At 43.2% G+C, this 22,448-nt stretch overlaps 1 protein-coding gene across 1 annotated transcript in view; it reads left to right on the forward strand.

Moving 5' to 3' along the window:
• l3mbtl1 (L3MBTL histone methyl-lysine binding protein 1) overlaps window positions 1-22,448 on the forward strand; it is a gene marked incomplete at both ends in the record, with an annotated part of 63,585 nt that overhangs the window by 22,526 nt on the left and 18,611 nt on the right. The window contains 3 exons of the mRNA XM_084333556.1: window positions 13,823-13,927; window positions 15,042-15,177; window positions 17,637-17,728. Coding sequence (XP_084189682.1) covers window positions 13,823-13,927; window positions 15,042-15,177; window positions 17,637-17,728 — 333 coding nt within the window. The remainder of the gene's footprint in view (window positions 1-13,822; window positions 13,928-15,041; window positions 15,178-17,636; window positions 17,729-22,448) is intronic.

Consider the following 22,448-nt stretch of genomic DNA (forward strand, 5'->3'; position numbering starts at 1 on the left):
TTAAAAATCAACAAACAGCACAAAGCACGCCAACCGCTGTGCAACCCGCTCAATCACATCACACTTGAATCCTTTAGAGAAGAATTCAAACCTGCATAGCATCTGTGTGATGTGATTGATTGAATTGATTGAAAAGTTTATTAACAGATTGCAGAATGGGTACAGTACAGTACAGCTCAATACATACAATTGTTAAGGGGATGCAGACCAGAGAAAGACTTTCGTCTTGTTTACACCAGGGTCCCCCATTTTCAATTCATCATAACATATATGACATACATGACATACAGATAGACAGTACTGCTACATCTATGCATTTATGACATATCAGATTTGCAAATACAGTACTGTTTGTGATACAAAAGTGTCCAGAAAAGGAGTGTATATACATTTGGCATAGAAACTGTACATTGGAGGAGGTTGGTTGGGTGGGGTGGGGTTGGGTGGGTTGGGTGAGGGCTGTACATTGGAGGTGGGGGGGGGGGGGGGGGGGTTGGGAAGGGGACACACACACATTTTACACTGTACATTGGAATATTGACAAAGCCTTACTTGGTCATTTACTGTACAACTAGGTTAGGACATTTGTAGGGGCCAGTTTCGAATTGCAGTCTCACGTAGGTGTTTTTTGAGAGTGTTTTTGAAGGTGGGTAGTGATTCACATTCCTTTACAGCTTTAGGCAGGGCGTTCCACATTGATGTGGCATAATTGCGAAACGTGTTTAGTCCCTTGTTTGATCCGAATCTGGGTTTTACATGATTTGTGGAGCTCCCTCTGGTGTTGTGATCGTGGTATTCACTGACCTTTGGGAAGTATTTTGACATGTACATGGGTACCTTGGTCGCGTAGTGTATCTTGTAGACCAGGCCCATTGCAAGTTGCTGTACTCTGTCGTCTACTCTAAGCCATCCTAGGTTGTCAAAGTGGGCAGGGGTGAGGTGGGTTCTAGGAGTCAGGTCAAGTAGTAGTCTGACTAGCTTGTTTTGAGATGTTTGTAATTTGTTTTTTAGTGCCTTTGAGGTGCTTTGGTACCATGAGGTGCAAGCATAGTCGTAGTACCCTTGAATGAGTGCTCCTGCTAGAGTCTTCAGGGTATTCTTGTTTACCAGAGAGGAGATCCGGTACAAGAATCGCGTTCGTTGGTTGACTTTTTTTATTACATTGGATGCCATTTTGTCACAGGAAAGATTAGCCTCTAGGATGGAACCCAGGTAGGTAATTTCATCTTTCCTTGTGATAATATTGTCACCCACTGTAATCGAGAAGCCGTCGGTCTTGCTGAGTTTGTTATTTGAACCGAAGAGAATGGACTCTGTTTTGCCCATGTGTAATGATAGTTTGTTGTCGGCGAGCCATATGCAGATTTTGCCTAGTTCCGAGCTGAGGGCTTTTTCAACCTGTAACTTGTTCTTGTCAGAGACCAGCAGGGCTGAGTCGTCCGCAAACAGGAACAAGTTGCAGTCACAAGCTGACGACATGTCATTTGCATAAATTAGGAATAGTAGCGGTCCTAGTATGCTTCCTTGTGGAACACCACAGCTCACTGTGAGGGGGGGGGGATAGTGTACCGTTTACTTCCACCATCTGTTCCCTCCCCTCCAGGTAGGATTGTATCCAGCTCACTGATAAACTATCAAAACCAATTGCTTTTAGCTTGTCAATCAGAATGGTGTGATTGACAGTGTCGAAGGCCTTTTGGAGGTCCAGCATGACCATGCCGCAGTATTTGCCCGCGTCCACCTCTTGTTTGATGTGGTCGTTCAAGTAGAGAAGGCATGTGTCAGTGGAGTGGGATGTTCTGAAGCCAGATTGGAATTCGTAGATTAGATTTTTTTCCGCGAGGTACTTTTCGATCTGTTCGTATACTATTTTTTCCATGACTTTCGAGATGGATGTAAGGATAGAAACAGGGCGGTAGTTACCCGGGTCTAATTTGCTGCCCTTTTTGTGCAGGGGTGTTACTCTCGCAATTTTGAAGTCCTTGGGGACGTGTCCCTGTTTTATGGAGAGGTTTATTATGTGTGTGATGACTGGGGTGATGGCTGCTGCTGAGTCTCTGAGGAATTTGGAGGGGATGTTGTCATGGCCAGTGGCCTTGTTTGGTTGGAGGGCGCTCAGTTTTTTGAGTACCTCATCTGTAGTTACTATTTCCAGTTTGAAGTCGTCTTTGTGGACGCCTAGGTTCTTGTAGTATGCTACTATGTGTTCTACCCCATACTGCCCTGAGTGGGAGGGTAGTTTGTTTACCAGTGTTGTGGCTATGTTTGTGAAGAAAGTGTTTAAGTAATTGGCTACATCCAGCTTGTCTGTGATGAGCGTGTTGTCCGTCTTTATGTTTATGTTTGAGAACCTGGTTTTGAGTTTTTTACTGCAGCCTAGTTGATTGTTGAGTAATTTCCAAAGTTCACGTGGTTTATTTTTGTTTTCCTCGGTTTTGTCATTGATGACATTTTTTTTAGCAGTTTTGATCATGGAGTTTACGTCATTTCTTAGTCTGTTTCTTTCTAGTTTGAGTTCAGTCACGTGGTCTTGGAGTTCACTGCTCGTGCTTTTGGTAAGCTTTGACTGACTTTTACGAAACTCAGAGCATTTTTTGTCTCTGGCTTTCATAGCGGTCAGTATTTCAGTGTGCATCCATGGCTCAGCGCGATTTTTTACCCTGGTGGTTCTTAGGGGGGCCATGTTGTTTAGTATTGATGAAAATTTGGTTTTGAAGCCAAGCCAAGTTTCTTCAACCAGTGTACCATTGAGTTCATCTGACCAGTCCAGACTCTCCAGTTCAAGGTTAAAGGCCTCGCTAGAGTAGGTTTTGAGGTCTCTAGATGTGACTGTTTTGTGACAGCCAGCCTTTAGTTTTAGCTTTTTGCGGGTACAGAATATCATATAATGATCACTTAACCCGCATGCTATAACCCCTTTATTGGATATCTTGGACTTGTCAGAGGTCAGTATGAGGTCAATGGTAGTCTGAGTTGATTCACATATCCTTGTGGGTTGGGTGATTAGTTGGCTGAGGCCGTGCAGATCACAAAACCTATTGAAGGATTTGAAGACGGGTGCATCTTTTTGTTGCATATCCGTGTTCCAATCCCCAATAAGAATTTTTTCCGCATCCTCAGCTCCAGCTAAGCACACATCCAGAGTATCATAGAAGCCAGTTTGATCTGGCGGTCTGTATATTGTGCCGTCTGTGTGGTGTCAGATTATAGGTAATATAGAATATGAATTGTCAAATTGAGACAAAACCTTTGAAGCTATGGGAAACTTCTTAAGTATTACCATAGGAGACACAGAAAACTAGTTCCTAGATGACAAGATTACACAGCTGTGACTGTCTTGTTGTTTTCACTTTTTTTTTGTACTTTATTGCCAACAGCAATACAATGACAGTACAGTACAGTACAAATGACAGTACAGACAAAATAAAATAACGTAAACATTTACAAATAACTAACCTTGAGATTGGGTCCCTCCTCCAAAACATTCCCGGCTACACAAATAATTATACCTATTTCCCTCTCTCTATATATACACATACCCATAATACACACACGTACATTTCCCTCCATCCTGTCTCAAAGCAGTGTGTCCCAAGCCTACCCAAGATAGCTAGTAATTGACCTCCATCTCCTCTCAAAGAGAGGCATCTTCAGCTGTAGCTGGGCTGTCATGTGTTCCATCGTATGTACATTTCTGTTTCCATTGAGCAGTCGTAGGGGGCCCAGGTTTCATCCAGTTACAGTTTTTTACGACTGCTTTGACGCATTTTGCACATCAGAGTTTCAATGTGCAAAACTCTTAACACAGAATGCTATAGCCTACTGCTCATTTTGGGTTCAATATAGCATGCAAAATAAAAATACCAGTGTCAAATCAGAGAATAGTATATGCAAAAGCTTATAACAGCACCAAAACATTAGATATTTCCAACAATTATTAAGTGAACAACTGAACCAAATTAGATTATATGTCCTGCAAAAGTGTATCATAGTGTCAGAACAGTGGATATGTTCATCTTTGAAGTTTAATTATTGGTGCACTTTTCAAATACAATGGTCATTTTCAAATAATGCGGTCAAACACAATATACTTGTTACCAAAATAGACTATGCAATGGTCATTTCCTCATAACCCCTGTGATAGACTGCAGTATAGTGCTTGTGTCTTTATGAAAGACAAACAAAATATATGATTACAGTATTTGAAGTTTAGTCATTATAGTAAAGAAAAATACATAAAGTAATGCTCTGTATTGTACAGTAAAAACAAAAACAGTTACAGTAAACAAACTATTATAAAGTACAGTAAAAAGGGTTACTTGGTGTTTTTTCAATGTTCACCCAATTGTCGTGAGGCTGATTGACTGGATATTTTCAAAGACTCCGTTATCAGCTATTACAGTAACACAGAATGCTATACTGCAAATGTTGGGTTCAAAATGTAATACAGCATGCAAAATTACCGTAAAATACCAGTGTCAAATCAGAGAATAGATTATGCAAAAGTTTACAGTATCACAGCACCAGAACAGTGGATATGTGCATCGTTAAAGTTTACTTATTGGTGCATTTTCAAATACAACGGCCATTATCAAATTCAGTAATGCGGTCAAACCCAGAATACCCAAAAGAGACTATGCAATGGTAATTTCCTCATACAGTAACCCCTGTGATAGACTGCAGTATAGTGCTTGTGTTTTTATGAAAGATTATTTGATTTGAAGTTTACAGTAATTGTTACAGTAAAGTAAAATACATACAGTAAAGCTCTGTATTTTACAGTAAAAACAAAAACAGTTACATTAAACAAACTATTGTAAAAAAAATCGCCATTTGGCCAAAGAATTTCATCGACATCACATCTGACCGCCATGTCTACAAGCGCACAGACAGAAGACGGCCACGTCCTCCACTTGGTGGTGCTCGTTCAGTTTTTTTTTTTTTTATTATTATATATTTTTGCACAAATCTTACAAATATTCAAAGATATCTTTCAACAGCATAATATGCAAATTCCAAGATTTTTTTTTTCTTTTTCGTATAGACATAAAATACAAAAGACTTATACAGACATACCAAAAACAGACATGGAAAGTATAAAAAATACTTACAAAAAAAAAAAATACATTACTATTATGTGCATATATAACCAAGATGCATATACGTTAATGCATATACATACATAATAATATATAAAGTATAGGTACCATCAGGTCAGATCCCATTTTTCACCTTCATCATTGATAATACTGAAACCCCACCTTAATCATTCGTCCCCAGACCGTTCAGTCAGGTGTAGAAAACTGTCCCATACCTCAGCGAAGATATCCTCTCTTCCTGCGACTCTATATGTCACCCTTTCATATGATGCTGTCCGGAACATTAGTTCCATCCATTCTTTAAAAGTAATATCAACAGGTGATTTCCAATGTCGTAATGCAATTCTACATCCTGATATCATGGCCATTCTATACCACATTCCCCGGTATTTAGGCAGTTTAATCCCTTTCGGTACTATACCCAAAACACATGCCATTGGGGCGTTATTTATCTTCACATTCAGAACCTTACTTAGGAATATCACAATTTGATCCCACATTTTCCGGACCTTCTCACATTCGTATAGCATGTGTAGTAAAGTGCCTGTCTCCTTCTCACATCTCCAGCAGATGTCACTGTCCCTTAATTTCAGTCTGGCCAGTTTACTAGGCGTCCAATAGCTTCTGTTCAACACTTTGTAAAAAATAAGTTGTGATTGCGCCTCCCGAGAGAATTTACCCCATTTGGACACCAGCTTCTCCCACATTTCCTCAGTAATATCCTCACGTACATCGTTCTCCCAGCTCAGCCTCAGACCCGCCAACTTGGGTGCATTGTATTCTCTTATAACATCATAGAATCTTGACGCACCGCCTTTCCTACGCCATCCTTTATAAAATATTTCTTGAATTGCAGTAATCGGGCCACACTTTGGCCCTCCCATTGATGACGATATACAATGTCTAATCTGTAGGAATTTATAGAAGTTTTTATTATCTATACCAAAATCCTCTTTAATATCCTCAAAAGGTAAAACCCCATCTTCCCCGGCTATATCACCTAGTACATGTATCCCCCTTTTAATCCAGTCGTCCCATATGACTGATTTCTTACCAAGTTTTTTATTATACCATATAGAGGCTCTTGTAGTCAGATATGGGCTATCACCAGTCAGCCTGTGCGACTGATTCCAAGTTTCCCTGGCAAACGCCATTAGAGGGTTCTTAAGAGGTATAGGTCTGTCTGATTGTGTCAGGAAGGATTCCAGAGACGAGGGATACACCATTTCCTCCTCTATCTTGACCCAAGCAGGTGCCTCCTCAGTCGAGTGATTCAATTTGGAGAGCTGGGAGAGCGAGAACGCATAGTGATACCAGTCTAGCTTAGGCAAGGATAAGCCGCCATTTTCCTTTGCTGCATACATTTTGGCCCGACCAAATAGTGGCCTTTTGCCCCCCCACAAATATACATTAATGACTTTGTCATACTGTTTGAGTAACTGAGTCGGGAGAGTCAGCGGCAGCATATATAGGATATAATTTAATTTGGGAGCCAATATAATTTTTACTAAGTTTATCTTCCCAAGGAGGGACATATTCATCTTGGCCCAATTCTGGGTCAGAGCACTAACGTGTTCGATTATAGGGGCAATATTGGTTTGTACTATCTCTTTCAGACCTGGGATCAACTTTATTCCTAGGTATATCAACCCTGACGGCATCCACCTGTATTGCCATCCCCTCCTGGTGCTCGTTCAGTTCTAAAATGTACAGTAAAGATAACAATTACAAAAATAATTCACACCCACACCTTCAGTATTTATGAAATATACTGTAACAGACAACAATATCAATTTCACAATTACTGTAATTTCAATATACAGTTACTGTACAGTAAATTACACATATTGACTTACCGATTAGCTCTCTTACTGTAAAAAATCATATAATGGATGCCACCGTTGGCTGCACCACCCTGCCAGCTTCAGCCAGTGTTAGACCTCGCTTTACTGTATTACGTGGTCAACAATTGTGGTTATAATTTCATTTGAGACAGATGTTCTTCTGCCTCCTTGACCACAACCCCGTCCATGACCCTGTCCTTCGTTGCCAACCTCAGCTGCACCAACTTGCTCCATGTTTCTCCTTTCTTCAGGTTTTTAAGCAGCCTTTTATGTAGTGGTGAATAGATTATCAATTGTATTGCAATGCTACTCAACTGGGCAAGGTTGTTGAAGGTAATGAGGCATTAGTACAAACACCTGTTGAATTGATTTAGTGATCTGCCTTTGTAGCAATAAGCAATTGAACATTGATGTAGTATTAGGTGGCTGTATTCTGAGAATGGAGCATATGATTTTGTTTGGCACTTTGTATTAAGAGTTCTGCACTTTAGATGTAAGCATAGCATTTAGTATCTTAGAGTATGAATTTTGAAAGTCAGTTTGGCTATTTGCATTTTGAGTTTTGCCCATTGAAACTCTGGTGTGCAAAATGCATCAAAGCAGTCGTAAAAAACATAGTAATAATTTTTTTTGCAATCATCAATAAGATGTGTAGTATATAGTACTGATCCGTGTCCAACTCTGTATTTCTAACAGAAACAACATTGGGTCCATGGGGATGTCCGTTTCCAATATTTTCTCTATTTCATCTTTTATATCCTTCCAAAACGTCTGTATTTTTGGGCAGTCCCCGAATATGTGCGTATGATCCCCAACCATACCACATTCCCTCCAGCATTTGTTGGTAGAGTCCTTTTTGAAGACACATGCTGTCAATGGAGTTCTGAAGAATCTCATTTTGACCTTCCAATCAAATTCTGAGAGGCAGTTAAATCATTTTGTGTCCTGTACTGTGCAGGACAGTGATGCAACAGTAGCAGGACAGTGGATCACAGTGATGTAGCAGGACAGTGATGTAGCAGGACAGTGATGTAGCAGGACAGTACATCACAGTGATGTAGCAGGACAGTGATGTAGCATCACAGTGATGTAGCAGGACAGTGATGTAGCAGGACAGTGATGTAGCAGGACAGTACATCACAGTGATGTAGCAGGACAGTGATGTAGCAGGACAGTGATGTAGCAGGACAGTGATGTAGCAGGACAGTACATCACAGTGATGTAGCAGGACAGTGATGTAGCAGGACAGTGATGTAGCAGGACAGTGATGTAGCAGGACAGTGATGTAGCAGGACAGTACATCACAGTGATGTAGCAGGACAGTGATGTAGCAGGACAGTACATCACAGTGATGTAGCAGGACAGTGATGTAGCAGGACAGTACATCACAGTGATGTAGCAGGACAGTGATGTAGCATCACAGTGATGTAGCAGGACAATACATCACAGTGATGTAGCAGGACAGTGATGTAGCAGGACAGTGATGTAGCAGGACAATACATCACAGTGATGTAGCAGGACAGTGATGTAGCAGGACAGTACATCACAGTGATGTAGCAGGACAGTGATGTAGTAGGACAGTACATCACAGTGATGTAGCAGGACAGTGATGTAGCAGGACAGTGATGTAGCAAGACAGTGATGTAGCAGGACAGTGATGTAGCAGGACAGTACATCACAGTGATGTAGCAGGACAGTGATGTAGCAGGACAGTGATGTAGCAAGACAGTGATGTAGCAGGACAGTGATGTAGCAGGACAGTACATCACAGTGATGTAGCAGGACAGTGATGTAGCAGGACAGTACATCACAGTGATGTAGCAGGACAGTGATGTAGCATCACAGTGATGTAGCAGGACAATATTCTTTCCATAACTGGCTTCCAATCCCCCTGTGACAGTTAGAACACATGGCCTCCCAATCCTCATCCTCCACTATTGCATTCATCTCTAGTTCCCATTTTTCTTTAATATGTAGAGTGTCATCAGACATGTCTAGCCTTAGATTTTGGTACATAAGGGATATTTGTTTTCTTGTCAATATCGGGCGTTCACACAGTCGTATAAAATGGAATTCTATATTGGTTGGTTTTTTCTTAATAGTATCCCAGTCTGTGTGTTAGTGACATAGTTTCTCATTTGTAAATATCTGTATAAGTCACTTGATGGTAGAGAAAATCTGTTTTGTAGTTGTGAGAAAGATTTAAATGTATTCCCATCAAATAGTCGGTCAATTGTAATTAATCCCTTATCAGCCCACCTTTTGTATGTGTTATCCCACATGGATGGGAGAAACTCTATGTTTCCTACTATGGGCATAGCCCTTGACAAAGCTGCCGTACCTTTTATGTGTTTTTGAACTGTGTTCCAGTTTTTCAGTATATGTTTGATCTATATATTAGTTATTCAAAATTTTTACTCATTTTTTACTCATAAATGGGAGGGTGGATATTGATATTCCTGGTATGGAGTTTTGCTCAATAGAGACCCAACCGGTTTCCATATCCTTTACAATCCAGGCCACCACTGCTTGAAGCTGAGCATCACAGTAATACAGTCTCAGGTTGGGTAAGCCCAGGCCACCTCTCGCTTTTGTTGACATCAATATTTTTAGTCGTATTCTTGCCCTCTTTTTTTGCCAGATGCATTTTTATATCAGTTTTTCCAACATCTTAATGTGGATTGTGTTACTCATATAGGGATGGATTGAAATAGGAAGAGTAGTCTTGGTAGGATATTCATCCTCACTGACTCTATCCTGCCAAAAAAGGACAGGGGTAGTAAATCCCATCTATCTAGATCTTTTTTAATGTCTTTAATCAGTTTGCCGTGGTTTGAGGAGAATAGTTGTGTAGTCTTGGGTGTAAGAACAACACCAAGATATCTGAATCCCTGTTTGGATTTTTTAAAAGAGACCAAATCATCGAATTGGGATGGCCATTCCCCGACTATCGTCATGGCTTCGGATTTGTTTATATTAATCTTATATCCTGACACTTTACTGTATTCACTTAGGCTATGTAGAAGTGCGGGGACAGAGGTAGCAGGGTTTTCCAAAAATAATAATATATCGTCTGCGAATAGTGATCATTTGTGTTGATCATTTCCTTCATCATGAATTCCTCGTATTAAGGGATTAGTCCTTATTAGTTCAGCTAGTGGTTCAATGCTGAGCGCGAACAAGGAGGGCGAAAGGGCGTCGCCCTGGCGCGTACCGCGCCCCAGAGAGAAGAACTCTGAGCCGTGTCCATTTACCCTAACTCTAGATCTGGGTTTTTTGTAAAACGTTTTGATCCATTCAGAAAACTTAGCATTAAAGCCCATATGCCTGAGTGTCTGATTTAAGAAGGTCCAATCGACCCTATCAAATGCCTTCTCTGCATCTAAGCTGAGAAGCATTGACGGGGTGTCCCCTCTGGCTGCGATTGACTGTAGGTTCAAGGCTCGTCTAACATTATCAGTTCCCTGCCTGTTGTTAATGAAACCTGTTTGGTCTGGTTTTATAAGTTTACTAATGTATTTTTGTATTCTATTTGCTATAATTGAGTACCTTTAAATCCACACAGAGAAGGCTGATTGGACGATATGACATAAATGGGGTGGGTCTTTGTTGTCTTTATGGATTACATTTATCACTGCATCCAGCCATGACCTCGGTGGGTCTCCTTTGTCCAGAGCATAGTTGTAGACCCTGCATAGCACTGGGGTTAGCTCATTTACTAATATCTTATAGTACTCTCCTGGGAAGCCGTCTACTCCTGGGGATTTGTTATTTTTAAGTTTGAGTATACTCTCTCTTATTTCTTCTTCTCTAATTGGAAATGTCATCATATCTGCTTTGTCTACTGTTAATCTAGGCAGGTTGATTGAGCTAAAAAAGGATTTGATCTTCTCTTCCTTGTCTGGTTCATCTTCCTTTTTATATAGCTTCTCATAGTATTTAGCAAACTCTGTGATATCTTTAGGTTGGGTTAGCATCTGGTCTCTGATTGGGCATTTTATCTTGTGTACTACTCTATTGGATTGTATTTTACGTATCTGAAATGCTAACAGGCGGCTTGCTCTATTTCCCATTTCGTAGTATGTCCTATTTGCAAATCTCAGTGCTCCCTCCGCCTTGTATGTTAGCAGATCATCCAATTTCTTTCTATTTTCTTTTAGTAAGCCCATAGTTTCCACATTTTTGGATTGTTGATGTTCTGTCTCTAGTCTCTTAATTTCCTTCTCCAATTCATTTTGTTGGGCTAGTCTTTGTTTTTTTAATCTTGAGGAAATAGCAATAATATTGCCCCTCCTCATCACTGCTTTAGCCCCCTCCCAAAGAACAGAAGGGGAGACAGTTTCATTGTCATTGAAGGTGAGTTATTCCTCCCAGCCTTTACCTATTTCCTTTTGTATTGCTTCATTATTTAATAGTGAGACATTCATTCGCCAGTATTTAAACTGTTTACTTGGTCCTATCTTTATTTTATAATTTTTTTTATCCACTTTTTATCCTTATTTTAACATTTTTCTCTCATCCCAATTTCGCCTCGCCAATTCTCCATTTAATTCTCCCCTCCCCCGTCTCGAACGTTGCTAGACTATGCCTCCCACTGGTCGGCTGCAGTGTGGACCAAGCCTTGCATCACGTGTCCCCTCCGGTACACGAGGAGGCAGCTGTCGCATCTTTTCACCTGAACAGCGCGATCTCTCAGTGGCGAGGAGTAACGCGTGGGAGGCTCACGCTGCCCCCGATACTTCCTGATTCTGCTGTACAGGCGCACCAACCGACCTGTAGGAGTCGCTGTGCACAACGTCCAATCCCCACCCACCGGCTTTCCCACCCCTAACACTGCCAATTGTGTTAGTATGAACGACCGGCCAAGCCTGTAGCAACGCCGAGAGCTGGGCTCAATACCAGCATCTCCTGCTGCCTTGCCCACTGCGCCACTCAGCCGCCCGTCCTATCTTTATTTTCAAGGTGACAGGGGCATGGTCTGAGATAGTAATTGGTTCTATGTTGCATGTATTAGCTCTGTATAGGTCTGTTTTTGAAATCAAAAACATGTCCAGTCTAGAGTAACTGCCGTGCACCTGTGACATGAACGTATATTCCTTCTCCCTGGGGTGGCACAGCGTCAGATATCCATCAGTCCCAGTTCCTCCATCATCACCAGAAGAGCATTAGTTTTTTTGGACCGGGGACCTGTTCCTGCTGGGAGTCTATCTATATTATTTCTCAAGACACAGTTAAAGTCTCCCCCTATCAAGATAGTACCCTCCGCTTTATCCGCTACTATGGATGCTATTTTCTTGAAGAAATCTGCATTGTCTTCATTTGGGGCATATATGTTGAGCATTGTTATTTTGGTACCCCCAATAGACCCCACAACCATCACATATCTACCCTCCTCGTCCTCAATCGTTTTTTCATGGTTGTAATAGACTGATTTATGGAACAGTATGGCTACTCCCATTTTTCTCCCATTTTTATAAGAAGCACTATATATATACCTGATCCACCCATTCTCTTTTCAGCCTCAGATGTTCCTTTTCTGACAAATGTGTTTCTTGGATCATTGCTATAGAGCAGTGTAGTTTTTTAAGTTGACTAAGTATTTTTTTTCTCTTTACTGGGCTGCTCAAACCCTTGACATTATAAGTAATACAGTTTAGATCATCCATATGGCATTATCTTCCATTTATTAGCATATATCATTCTCTTTCTTATCCAAAGGTATGTACATTCAAGTAAGGCAGGTGTATATTTAAGTGACTTTGGCCCATTGTAAATAAAGTAAAATACACTTCCACATACCCAACTTGTTTTCACTCTTTGAAGTAAAAAATTATATGGGTTGAGACAGGAAGAAAGACTTTTATTAGAGACACCTTTAAGACTGAAAACAGAAAGAACCCAGGTCTTCAGGAGACCCACAACTGATTCTGTCTTTTGTTATGATTAGTTTGCATGCAAACAATGGTGAAGCCACCTTTCTTTGTCCTTCGTCAGAAACAGCTGGTGTTTTGAAGTCAGCGTTTGACTCAAGGGAAAAAAATTCTGATGTTTAAAATGTTTTGCCTAATACGTTACTTTCACCAGCAGAGGGGAGTAAAGTGATCTCTCCTCAAAGGAAGTGTGAAAGAGGTACGCCCGCGTGATTTATTTTTTCGTAGCCGTAGTTTGCGAAGACGCTCTCTGATTGCTAGCCCGTGTACAGCGAAGACCCTCTCTGATTGGTTTAGCTCAGAAGGGCTCTTCCGCCTTGTACATATATATTCTCTGCTTCGAAGTGGTTATGCTTTGGCCCTCTTTCGAAGTGGGTTATGCTTAGAGTTTATCTTTAGAGCAGGGCGCTGGACCACCAGCCCTGATTCCAAACTCTAAGCATAACCCACTTCGAAAGAGGGCCAAAGCATAACCACTTCGAAGCAGAGAATATATATGTACAAGGCGGACATTTCTATCCCAGAGCCCTTCGGAGCTAAACCAATCAGAGAGGGTCTTCGCTGTACGCGGGCTAGCCAATCAGAGAGCGTCTTTGCAAACTGCGGCTACGAAAAAAAATCACGCGGTACGCCCACGGGAAATGGTTTGGCGAATCAGAAGAGTGGATGGGGCTATTATTTGTTTATAACTTGAGACACAGCGAGGGACAGAGTGTGATTTTGTGACCCATTGGGAACTTTAACTTGAATCTTGAAATAAATTGAATTGAATTGAATTGAGAAACCAGATCTGGCCTCCTTTTTTCTACAAACGATAGTCTTTTGATGGTAAACTGTCTTCTTCTCTGTGAAACTACACATCTCATTATGAACCTACTTTGACTGCTTTATCATGCATCGTTTTCTAAGTGCATGGTTGTTTGTCTCCTCTATGTCCATGTACGTCCAGACCCAGAGGGCTCCCGCTGTGAAGAGTAACTTCAAACAGGGCATGAAGTTGGAGGGCATCGACCCCCAACACCCGTCCATGTACTTCGTTCTCACTGTGGCTGAGGTAAGGCAGAGGTCACATCATCCGCCCTGATTGGGACCGCCACGCCTCTTTTTGGGGGGGTGTAGCAGGGGATCAACAAGAGGCAAAGTTTCAGTTACCAACATAAACTAGTTCATGAACAAGTTGAAAGTTGAACAATAGAGCACACCTATGAATGGAAGCGAATACAAACCAGCTAGCCTACAGTAGCTTTTGGCCTAAAAACTCTCCCAGAGTTTTAAGCTAGGCTAGTGATCCGTATCCACTTCCATTAATTTGTGCTAAGCTAGGATAGCTTTCTACTGAACACACAGAGGACATTGGTATCTATCTTATTGTCTGAGGCTACGTTTAGACGGAGAGAGTCTGAACAGAAACCGCAAAAGTCGTCTTGCGGTTTCACTTTTAATTTTGCGTTTAGACGAGCGTTTTGGGTGGAATTCTCCGTGCAGACGAGGCTGTAACGACGGAGCCCCGCTGTCACACGATTGGCGCATATGTCACATGACGTGCTGTGAAGACCCGCCCTACTCTAGTCACTCACAGACAGATGGGTCCAGTCACGCCGCGGGACAGATTCTTGTGTATTTAACCCTTTCACTGCCACACGACAGCCGGTTGTGTGATAGTAAAGGGTTAACCTTCTGTCGTGTGGCAGTGAAAGGGTTAAAAGTACTGCCAATGTAGCCTTCAGGTGATCGCCATGGATAGAATCAGACATGCTTTGTTTACGCTTCTAGGCTACTGGCGGCGACCAGAGCCGTGACAACCCTTTCGTCATCGTTTTATGCGGTTTGACAGTTTAGATGAGAGCGCGAAGGTTTACCGTTTCTAGGAATTCCACCCTGGAAGGTAGTCTCACTTTTTTGCGGTTTCCCCCCCGTAAAAACGCTGTTTCCGTATAAACGAAAGGCACATCCGAAAAAATATTTTTGCGGATTCACCTGCTAGCGTTTCCGTCTAAACGGGGCCTGACTCTGGAGAAGAGTCTCATAATCTTGGTGTGTTCCTTTAAGGTCAAAGGGCGTTGTTCTATTGGGCAGGTGAAGCCCATTGAGTCATGTATTTGTGATACTGGGGTTTACAAATAAACTTGACATCCTTTTTTTCCCCTTTCTCGCACCCCATCGTTTAGGTGTGCGGTTACCGTCTGCGGCTCCATTTTGACGGCTACTCCGACTGTCATGATTTCTGGGTGAACGCCACCTCTCCCGACGTCCACCCCGCTGGCTGGTGCGAGAGCACCGGACACAAACTGTACACTCCAAAAGGTACGAGAAGAAACCACACTTCTCGAATGGGCCTCTATCATAGCTCTCTCACCAGTAATAAATCTGAGGGCAGAATGATATTCCATGTCCAGGGGTTTAGGAGTGGTAAGAGCAGCATTTCTATAAATGACAATAACCATAATCCAAAACTGATTCAACAATCCTTTTTCTACTAAACATAGGGAAGCTGATTCTGATACTGTAGAAGAAAAAAAAATTCTGCCACAGTTTGCTGACAAGATCATCTATATGGTATTTAAACGTAAACTTATCATCAAGCCAGATGACTAGATATTTACATTCAGTAACTCTCGGTGTTGGATCCATTTCTAATGGATACATACATACTATCATAATTAATATTTCTGGCTCTAGTAAACAGCATGATCTTTGTTTTATCTGCATTAAGCACCAGTTTAAGATGAATACGCCTAGGTGGTGTAGTGGGCAAGGCGCTCGCCACCAATGCAGGAGACGCTGGGTTCGAGCCCAGCTCTCCGCATTGCTATCAGCTTGGCTGGTCGTTCATACTAACACAATTGGCAGTGTTAGGGGTGGGAAAGCTGATGGGTGGGGATCGGACGTTGTGGACAGCGACTCCTACAGGTCGGTTGGTGCGCCTGCGCAGCAGAATCAGGAAGCGACGGGGGCGGCGTGTCCCTCTCACGCAGACCCCCGCGCTGTGCAGGTGAAAAGATGCGACGGCTGCCTCGAGTACCGGAGGGGACACGTGATGTAAGGCTTCGTCCACATTGCAGCCGGCTTGTGGGAGGCATGGCCTAACAGCGTTCGAGACAGGGGAGGGTAGAATTGGACGATATACGAAATTGGGATGGGAGAAAAATAGAAAATGGGAGAAAAAAGTAGATTAATAAGCTTAATAAGCATAAAAGTGGGGCGACAGTGACTAGGGAGGTAGAGCAGTCGTCTGGTAATCCAGAGGTTCCCGGTTTGATTCCCACTCCTCCTGGGCAGCATGTCGAAGTGTCCTTGAGCAAGACGCTTTACCCCTAATTGCTCCCGATGAGAAGCTTGGCACCTTGCGTGGTTGCCTCCGTTGTCGGTGTGTGAATGTGAGTGAATAGGTCAAATGTGAGGAACAAATTGTAAAGAGCTTTGGATAAAAGCGCTATATAAATGCACCATTTATCATTTATATAGGTTCACAAATTCTCCCATTCATTGTCAATGGAGCAGCTCCAGACTTTACAGCTGATGACATCACAAGTTTAATTCTTACTTCTCTGGTTTCTGGCTTTGGGAGAAAGAGTAGCTCATGTTTACAAACACTGATTGAACTTTCCTAGGCCATAAATAACATATTTAAATGATTAATTCAGGTGTCGTTTCCCTTTTAATCATATGAATCTCAGCTAATGTACACACATGAAATGGTGCCGATATTTAGGATGACATTATCACAATTCTATGTATGGTTCACCTACTGTACATCTGTTTGATTGATTGATTGATTGATTGAACATTTTATTAACAGTGTAGAGGAGCCAAAGCTATATATTTAGGTTATTGTATTATATGAATGTTTATTATGTTTATTTTTATAACCTTACATTGAAACGGCATTAGGAATATTGATTGGATTTAGATAGTCATTGAACCGTCTTATTTGTCATAATAGTACATTCTAGAACATTTGTGATGTCACAGTATGATGTCATAATCAAACATTCTAGAACATTTGTTATGTCACAGTATGATGTCATAATCAAACATTCTAGAACATTTGTGATGTCAGAGTATGATGTCATAACCAAACATTCTAGAACATTTGTGTATCTATTATATTCAACAATTCTCTCAGAAGATCTCATTGTGCATCTTGAAACAGTGCTGAGCAGTACTGAACAGATAGACTAAACAACATAGATTGAAGCCTGCATTTCTAGACCCGGGTGCCTTGCCTACCGTTTTGCTGTGGAAAGAGCCGGCAAGTTGATTTACGTCTTTCAGGTGTGGAGGAATTTTGTCATGTGTCGAGTCTGCGGTGATTTTGGAGACTGGGAAAATACAGTTTTCTTACCTTGTAGTAGTGACGTGAATATTTAGGAAAATAGCTTTAGGATCACTTCTGTAAAGACAGACTTCGCTGTGGAAGAGAAATAGACCATTTGGATATCTTTGTTTTACACTGGAGTGGCTGTGGACATTATTTTTCTTTATCAATGAACGTAGGCCTACTACTCACGAGTAAGCAACTTTAACCAGTAGAGTGGAACGTCGGCCCTCATAAACAGATTGCAGAATGGGTACAATACAGTATGGCTCAATACACACACTTGTTAAGGGGATGCAGACCAGAGAAAGACTTTCGTCTTGTTTACATCAGGTCCCCCATTTTCAATTCATCATATACACAGAGTCTACAGAACGGTTGAGAACTTTCTGAGCCACTCAACACCATACTGTCTTTCTGTCTGGATCTCTTGTCTGTCTTGCAGGCTGTAAGGAGGAAGAGTTTACCTGGACTAACTACCTGAGAATGACTAAAGCTCAAGTGGCTCAAAAAGAGCTGTTCGCCAGTCCTGGGAGGGTGAGTTTAGATTAAGATTACAATTAAACTGGATTTGAAGAAGTCTTTATTCGTAGCACACATTGCAACTTAGTCATGCAGCGACACACACATGCGATGGGCGACACATAGGAACACACAGTTGATGGGCGACACATAGAAACACACACATGTGATGGGCGACACATAGGAACACACACATGTGATGGGCGACACATAGGAACAAGAATCAAGAGGTGTATTTGTCACATACATACCAGGGCATACAGTGAAATGCGGGTGGTCATGCATTGTGCAAAATACAATAATAAAATAGGCATAGACAAATTTAAATAGGTAAGACACAAGATATGCATTGTAAAAAAAATACATGCTAAGTTCCTGAGAAACTGGTTCCTATATATGTTGGATCCTACGGTAATTAGCCAATCTCATCTCGTCATCTCCTTCGTGACTCTCCCCATCTGCGTTGTGTTTGTTTTACTTGGATATCTCATTAGCTGTCTCACACTGTATCAACCCTGTTAGTACATCCGTAGTCAGAAGAAACGACACTGGCAAACATGGTACCTTTCTTGGAAAAACGTTGTTTATTCCATAAACAAAGCCTCTGTACCAGATGGAAAACAGTTCTTGCTGTAATGTCCTTGAACAGTCTTTGAAGAAAACCTAAATGCATTATTCTCCACCGTCATCTCAATTAGTCCAATGGTTTTGAGGCCTCGTTGTCGGCCAAAACCTCCCCTGTTAGCCGAAGCTAGCGATGACGTGGCATATTCCCTTCCTCCTCAAAACCCTCCACCTCCTCAACGCGTCTGCTCGCCTTCGCGTCTGCTCGCCTTCGCGTCGTGTCTAAATCTAACTTACCCCGGAAGGAACTCACCTCTCATAACGTTCTCCCCCTAGCAACGGGCCCCGCCCCCTCTTCTCGTTACTACGTGACACGCTACCATGGCAACGGCTGGTCACCTTTAACACACTAAACGTCCTCTTCTATCGATGTCGAACTCTCCCCATAGCTCTGACCAAACCTCCCCCACCAGTGCATATCAGTGGGTTCGAGCCCAGCTCTCGGCGTTGCTACCGGATGGCCGGTCGTTCATACTAACACAATTGGCAAGTGTTAGAGGGTGGGAAAGCCGGTGGGTGGGGATTTGACGTTGTGGACAGCGACTCCTACAGGTCGGTTTGGTGACGCCGGTGCGACGGAAGCAGGAAGTGAAGGGGGCAGCGTGAGCCTCCCACGTGTTACTCCTCGCCACTGAGAGTTCGAGCTGCTGCGGTGAAAAGATGCGACAGGCTGCCTCCTCGTGTACCGGCGGGGACACGTGATGCAAGGCTTCTGTCCTCACTACAACTGACCTGTGGGAGACATAGTCTAGCAACGTTCAAGACAAGGGAGGGAAGAATTGGATATACGAAATTGGGATGGGAGAAAAATTGAAAAATGGGGAGAAAAAGTGGATAAAATATATATATATACACACTGACTGCTGATTTGACAGGTTTTAACTGTTTCATTATTTTATTCAGCAACATTGCGTGTTTAAACAAACGTATTGTTACCAAAAAGCATTACACTAACAACGTTGTGATCGCTTTCTTCTGATGACATGAATGGACAAGAGAGCCGTGCATCGGCCGTCTAATGAAGTTAGATTTGACACGTTTGAATATATACACTTTGACTGCTGATTTGACACGTTTTACTTATTCATTCTTTAATTCAGCAACATTAATTCATACAGTCTGTAGACATAGGACGTTGTAGCGTCCGTCTAATGAAGTTAACAGACATTGCGCCTCCTGGCGGGCATATAACAGAACAGCAACCTGGTTTCTATATTAATTCCCATGTCGTGAGACCACCGCGGCAAAATGGTTAGGAACACTAATGGCTGCATCTGTACAATTTACAATTTTAACTCTTTAAGTCCTTAAAGTATCTAAACTATGCTATACAGTACCTCTTTCCTTTAAAGTGACTTTCTATTTTTTAAAGTGACATTTTGTTTAAAGTGATTGTTTTAGCGGTTGCCGCATGTGTGTGTGTGTGTGTGTGTGTGTGTGTGTGTGTGTGTGTGTGTGTGTGCGTGCGTGCGTGCGTGCGTGCGTGTGTGCATGCGTGCGTGCGTGCGTGTGTGTGTTCTGATGGCCTGGGGGAAGAAGCTGAGCCGGAGTCTCTCTGTTCTTGCAGCGTGTGACCGTAGGCGCTTGCCTGACCGCAGCAGCTTGAACAGGCTGTTGTTGGGGTGGTGGGGGTCTTTCATAATTCTGCAGGCTCTGGATTTGCACCTCCTGTTATATAAGTCCTGCAGGGGTGGTAGTGCAATACCCGTAGTACGCTCTGCTGAGCGCACCACTATCTGGAGTGCCTTCCTGTCCTGTGCCATGCTGTTTCCAAACCAGGCAGTGATGTTTCCAGTCAGAATGCTCTCTACAGCCCCAGAATAGAAGGAGTGGAGTATCTTCCCCGATACTCTGAACTTCCTTAGCTGTCTCAGGTGATAGAGGCGCTGTTTAGCCTTTTTCACCACATAATCTATGTGTGTAGACCATGTCAGGTCCTCTGTGATGTGGACTCCCAGGTACTTGAAACTGCTCACCCTGTCCACGATAACCCCGTTTATCCACAGTGGCGTGTGTGTCCCCTGCTGTATTCTCCTAAAATCCACGATCACCTCTTTGGTTTTACCAATGTTCAGGAGTAGGCTGTTATCCCGGCACCAGCGTGCCAATTCATCAACCTCCTCCCGATAGGCCTTCTCGTCATTGTTAGAGATCAGCCCCACCACCACGTGTCGTCCGCAAACTTCACTATGGAGTTGGAGCTGAACCTGGCCACACAGTCATGTGTGTACAGTGAATATAGCAGGGGGCTCATAACGCAGCCCTGGGGGGACCCGATACTCAGGGTGATTTTGCTGGAGGTATGACCCCCCACCCTGACCGCCTGGGGCCTGTCACTTAGAAAGTCCAGGATCCAGGCGCTCATGGCGGAGCTCAGACCCAGATCGATCAGCTTGTCAACCAGTCTGGTGGGGATTATGGTGTTGAAAGCTGAACTATAGTCAATGAACAGCAATCTCACATAGCCCCCCTTCTGACTGTCAAGGTGAGATAGTGTGTTGTGTAGCACTTGGGAGACCGCATCATCAGTGGACCTGTTTGTCCTATATGCGAACTGCAGTGGGTCCATGTTACTAGGGAGAGAGGCACAGATGTGGTCCTTGACCAGCCTCTCAAAGCATTTCATGACCACAGAGGTGAGTGCCACCGGTCTGTAGTCATTAAGGCCTGCTGGAGAGGAGTTTACTGGCACAGGGATTATAGTCGACATTTTGAAGCAGGCAGGGACCACGGACTCAGCCAGGGATAGATTGAATATGGATGTAAATACTGGGGCCAGCTGATCAGCACAGGACTTTTAAGTATTCGTCCTGTTATGTATGCGACTGTGTTAACCACTACATCACCTCGCTGTGAGGCGACAGTGTTAACCACTACACCACCGTGCTGTGAGGAGACAGTGTTAACCACTACACCACCGTCCTGTGAGGCGACAGTGTTAACCACTACACCACCGTGCTGTGAGGCGACAGTGTTAACCACTGCACCACCTTGGTGTGAGGCGACAGTGTTAACCACTACACCACCGTGCTGTGAGGCGACAGTGTTAACCACTACACCACCGTGCTGTGAAGCGACAGTGTTAACCACTACACCACCGTGCTGTGAGGCGACAGTGTTAACCACTACACCACCGTGCTGTGAGGCGACAGTGTTAACCACTACACCACCATGCTGTGAGGAGACAGTGTTAACCACTACACCACCGTGCTGTGAGGAGACAGTGTTAACCACTACACCATCGTGCTGTGAGGCGACAGTGTTAACCACTACACCACCGTGCTGTGAGGAGACAGTGTTAACCACTACACCATCGTGCTGTGAGGCGACAGTGTTAACCACTACACCATCGTGCTGTGAGGCGACAGTGTTAACCACTACACCACCGTCCTGTGAGGCGACAGTGTTAACCACTGCACCACCTTGGTGTGAGGCGACAGTGTTAACCACTACACCACCGTGCTGTGAGGCGACAGTGTTAACCACTACACCACCGTGCTGTGAAGCGACAGTGTTAACCACTACACCACCGTGCTGTGAGGCGACAGTGTTAACCACTACACCACCGTGCTGTGAGGCGACAGTGTTAACCACTACACCACCATGCTGTGAGGAGACAGTGTTAACCACTACACCACCGTGCTGTGAGGAGACAGTGTTAACCACTACACCATCGTGCTGTGAGGCGACAGTGTTAACCACTACACCACCGTGCTGTGAGGAGACAGTGTTAACCACTACACCATCGTGCTGTGAGGAGACAGTGTTAACCACTACACCACTGTGCTGTGACCACTACACCACCGTGCTGTGAGGCAACAGTGTTAACCACTACACCACTGTGCTGTGAGGAGACAGTGTTAACCACTATGCCGCCAAGTGAAATTCATATCCCCCGCAGCTCATGCATCCAAGCATCAACTGAACGAACGATCGAATGAATGAAGGTCATGAATAAAAATCAGGCCATTAAAAACCTGTGACAAAAAGCACTAATGACTTCCCGCCTGTTCTCCAGTCCCAGGAGAGTACGTCTGATGATAAATATTGCCATCTAATAAGGACTTCATATGACTTCATATGACGAGCAGCATTTTAATGAATGAAGGAT

The sequence above is a fragment of the Notolepis coatsorum genome, assembly GCF_963971535.1.
Source record: "Notolepis coatsorum genome assembly, chromosome: 17".
Lineage (NCBI taxonomy): Eukaryota > Metazoa > Chordata > Actinopteri > Aulopiformes > Paralepididae > Notolepis > Notolepis coatsorum.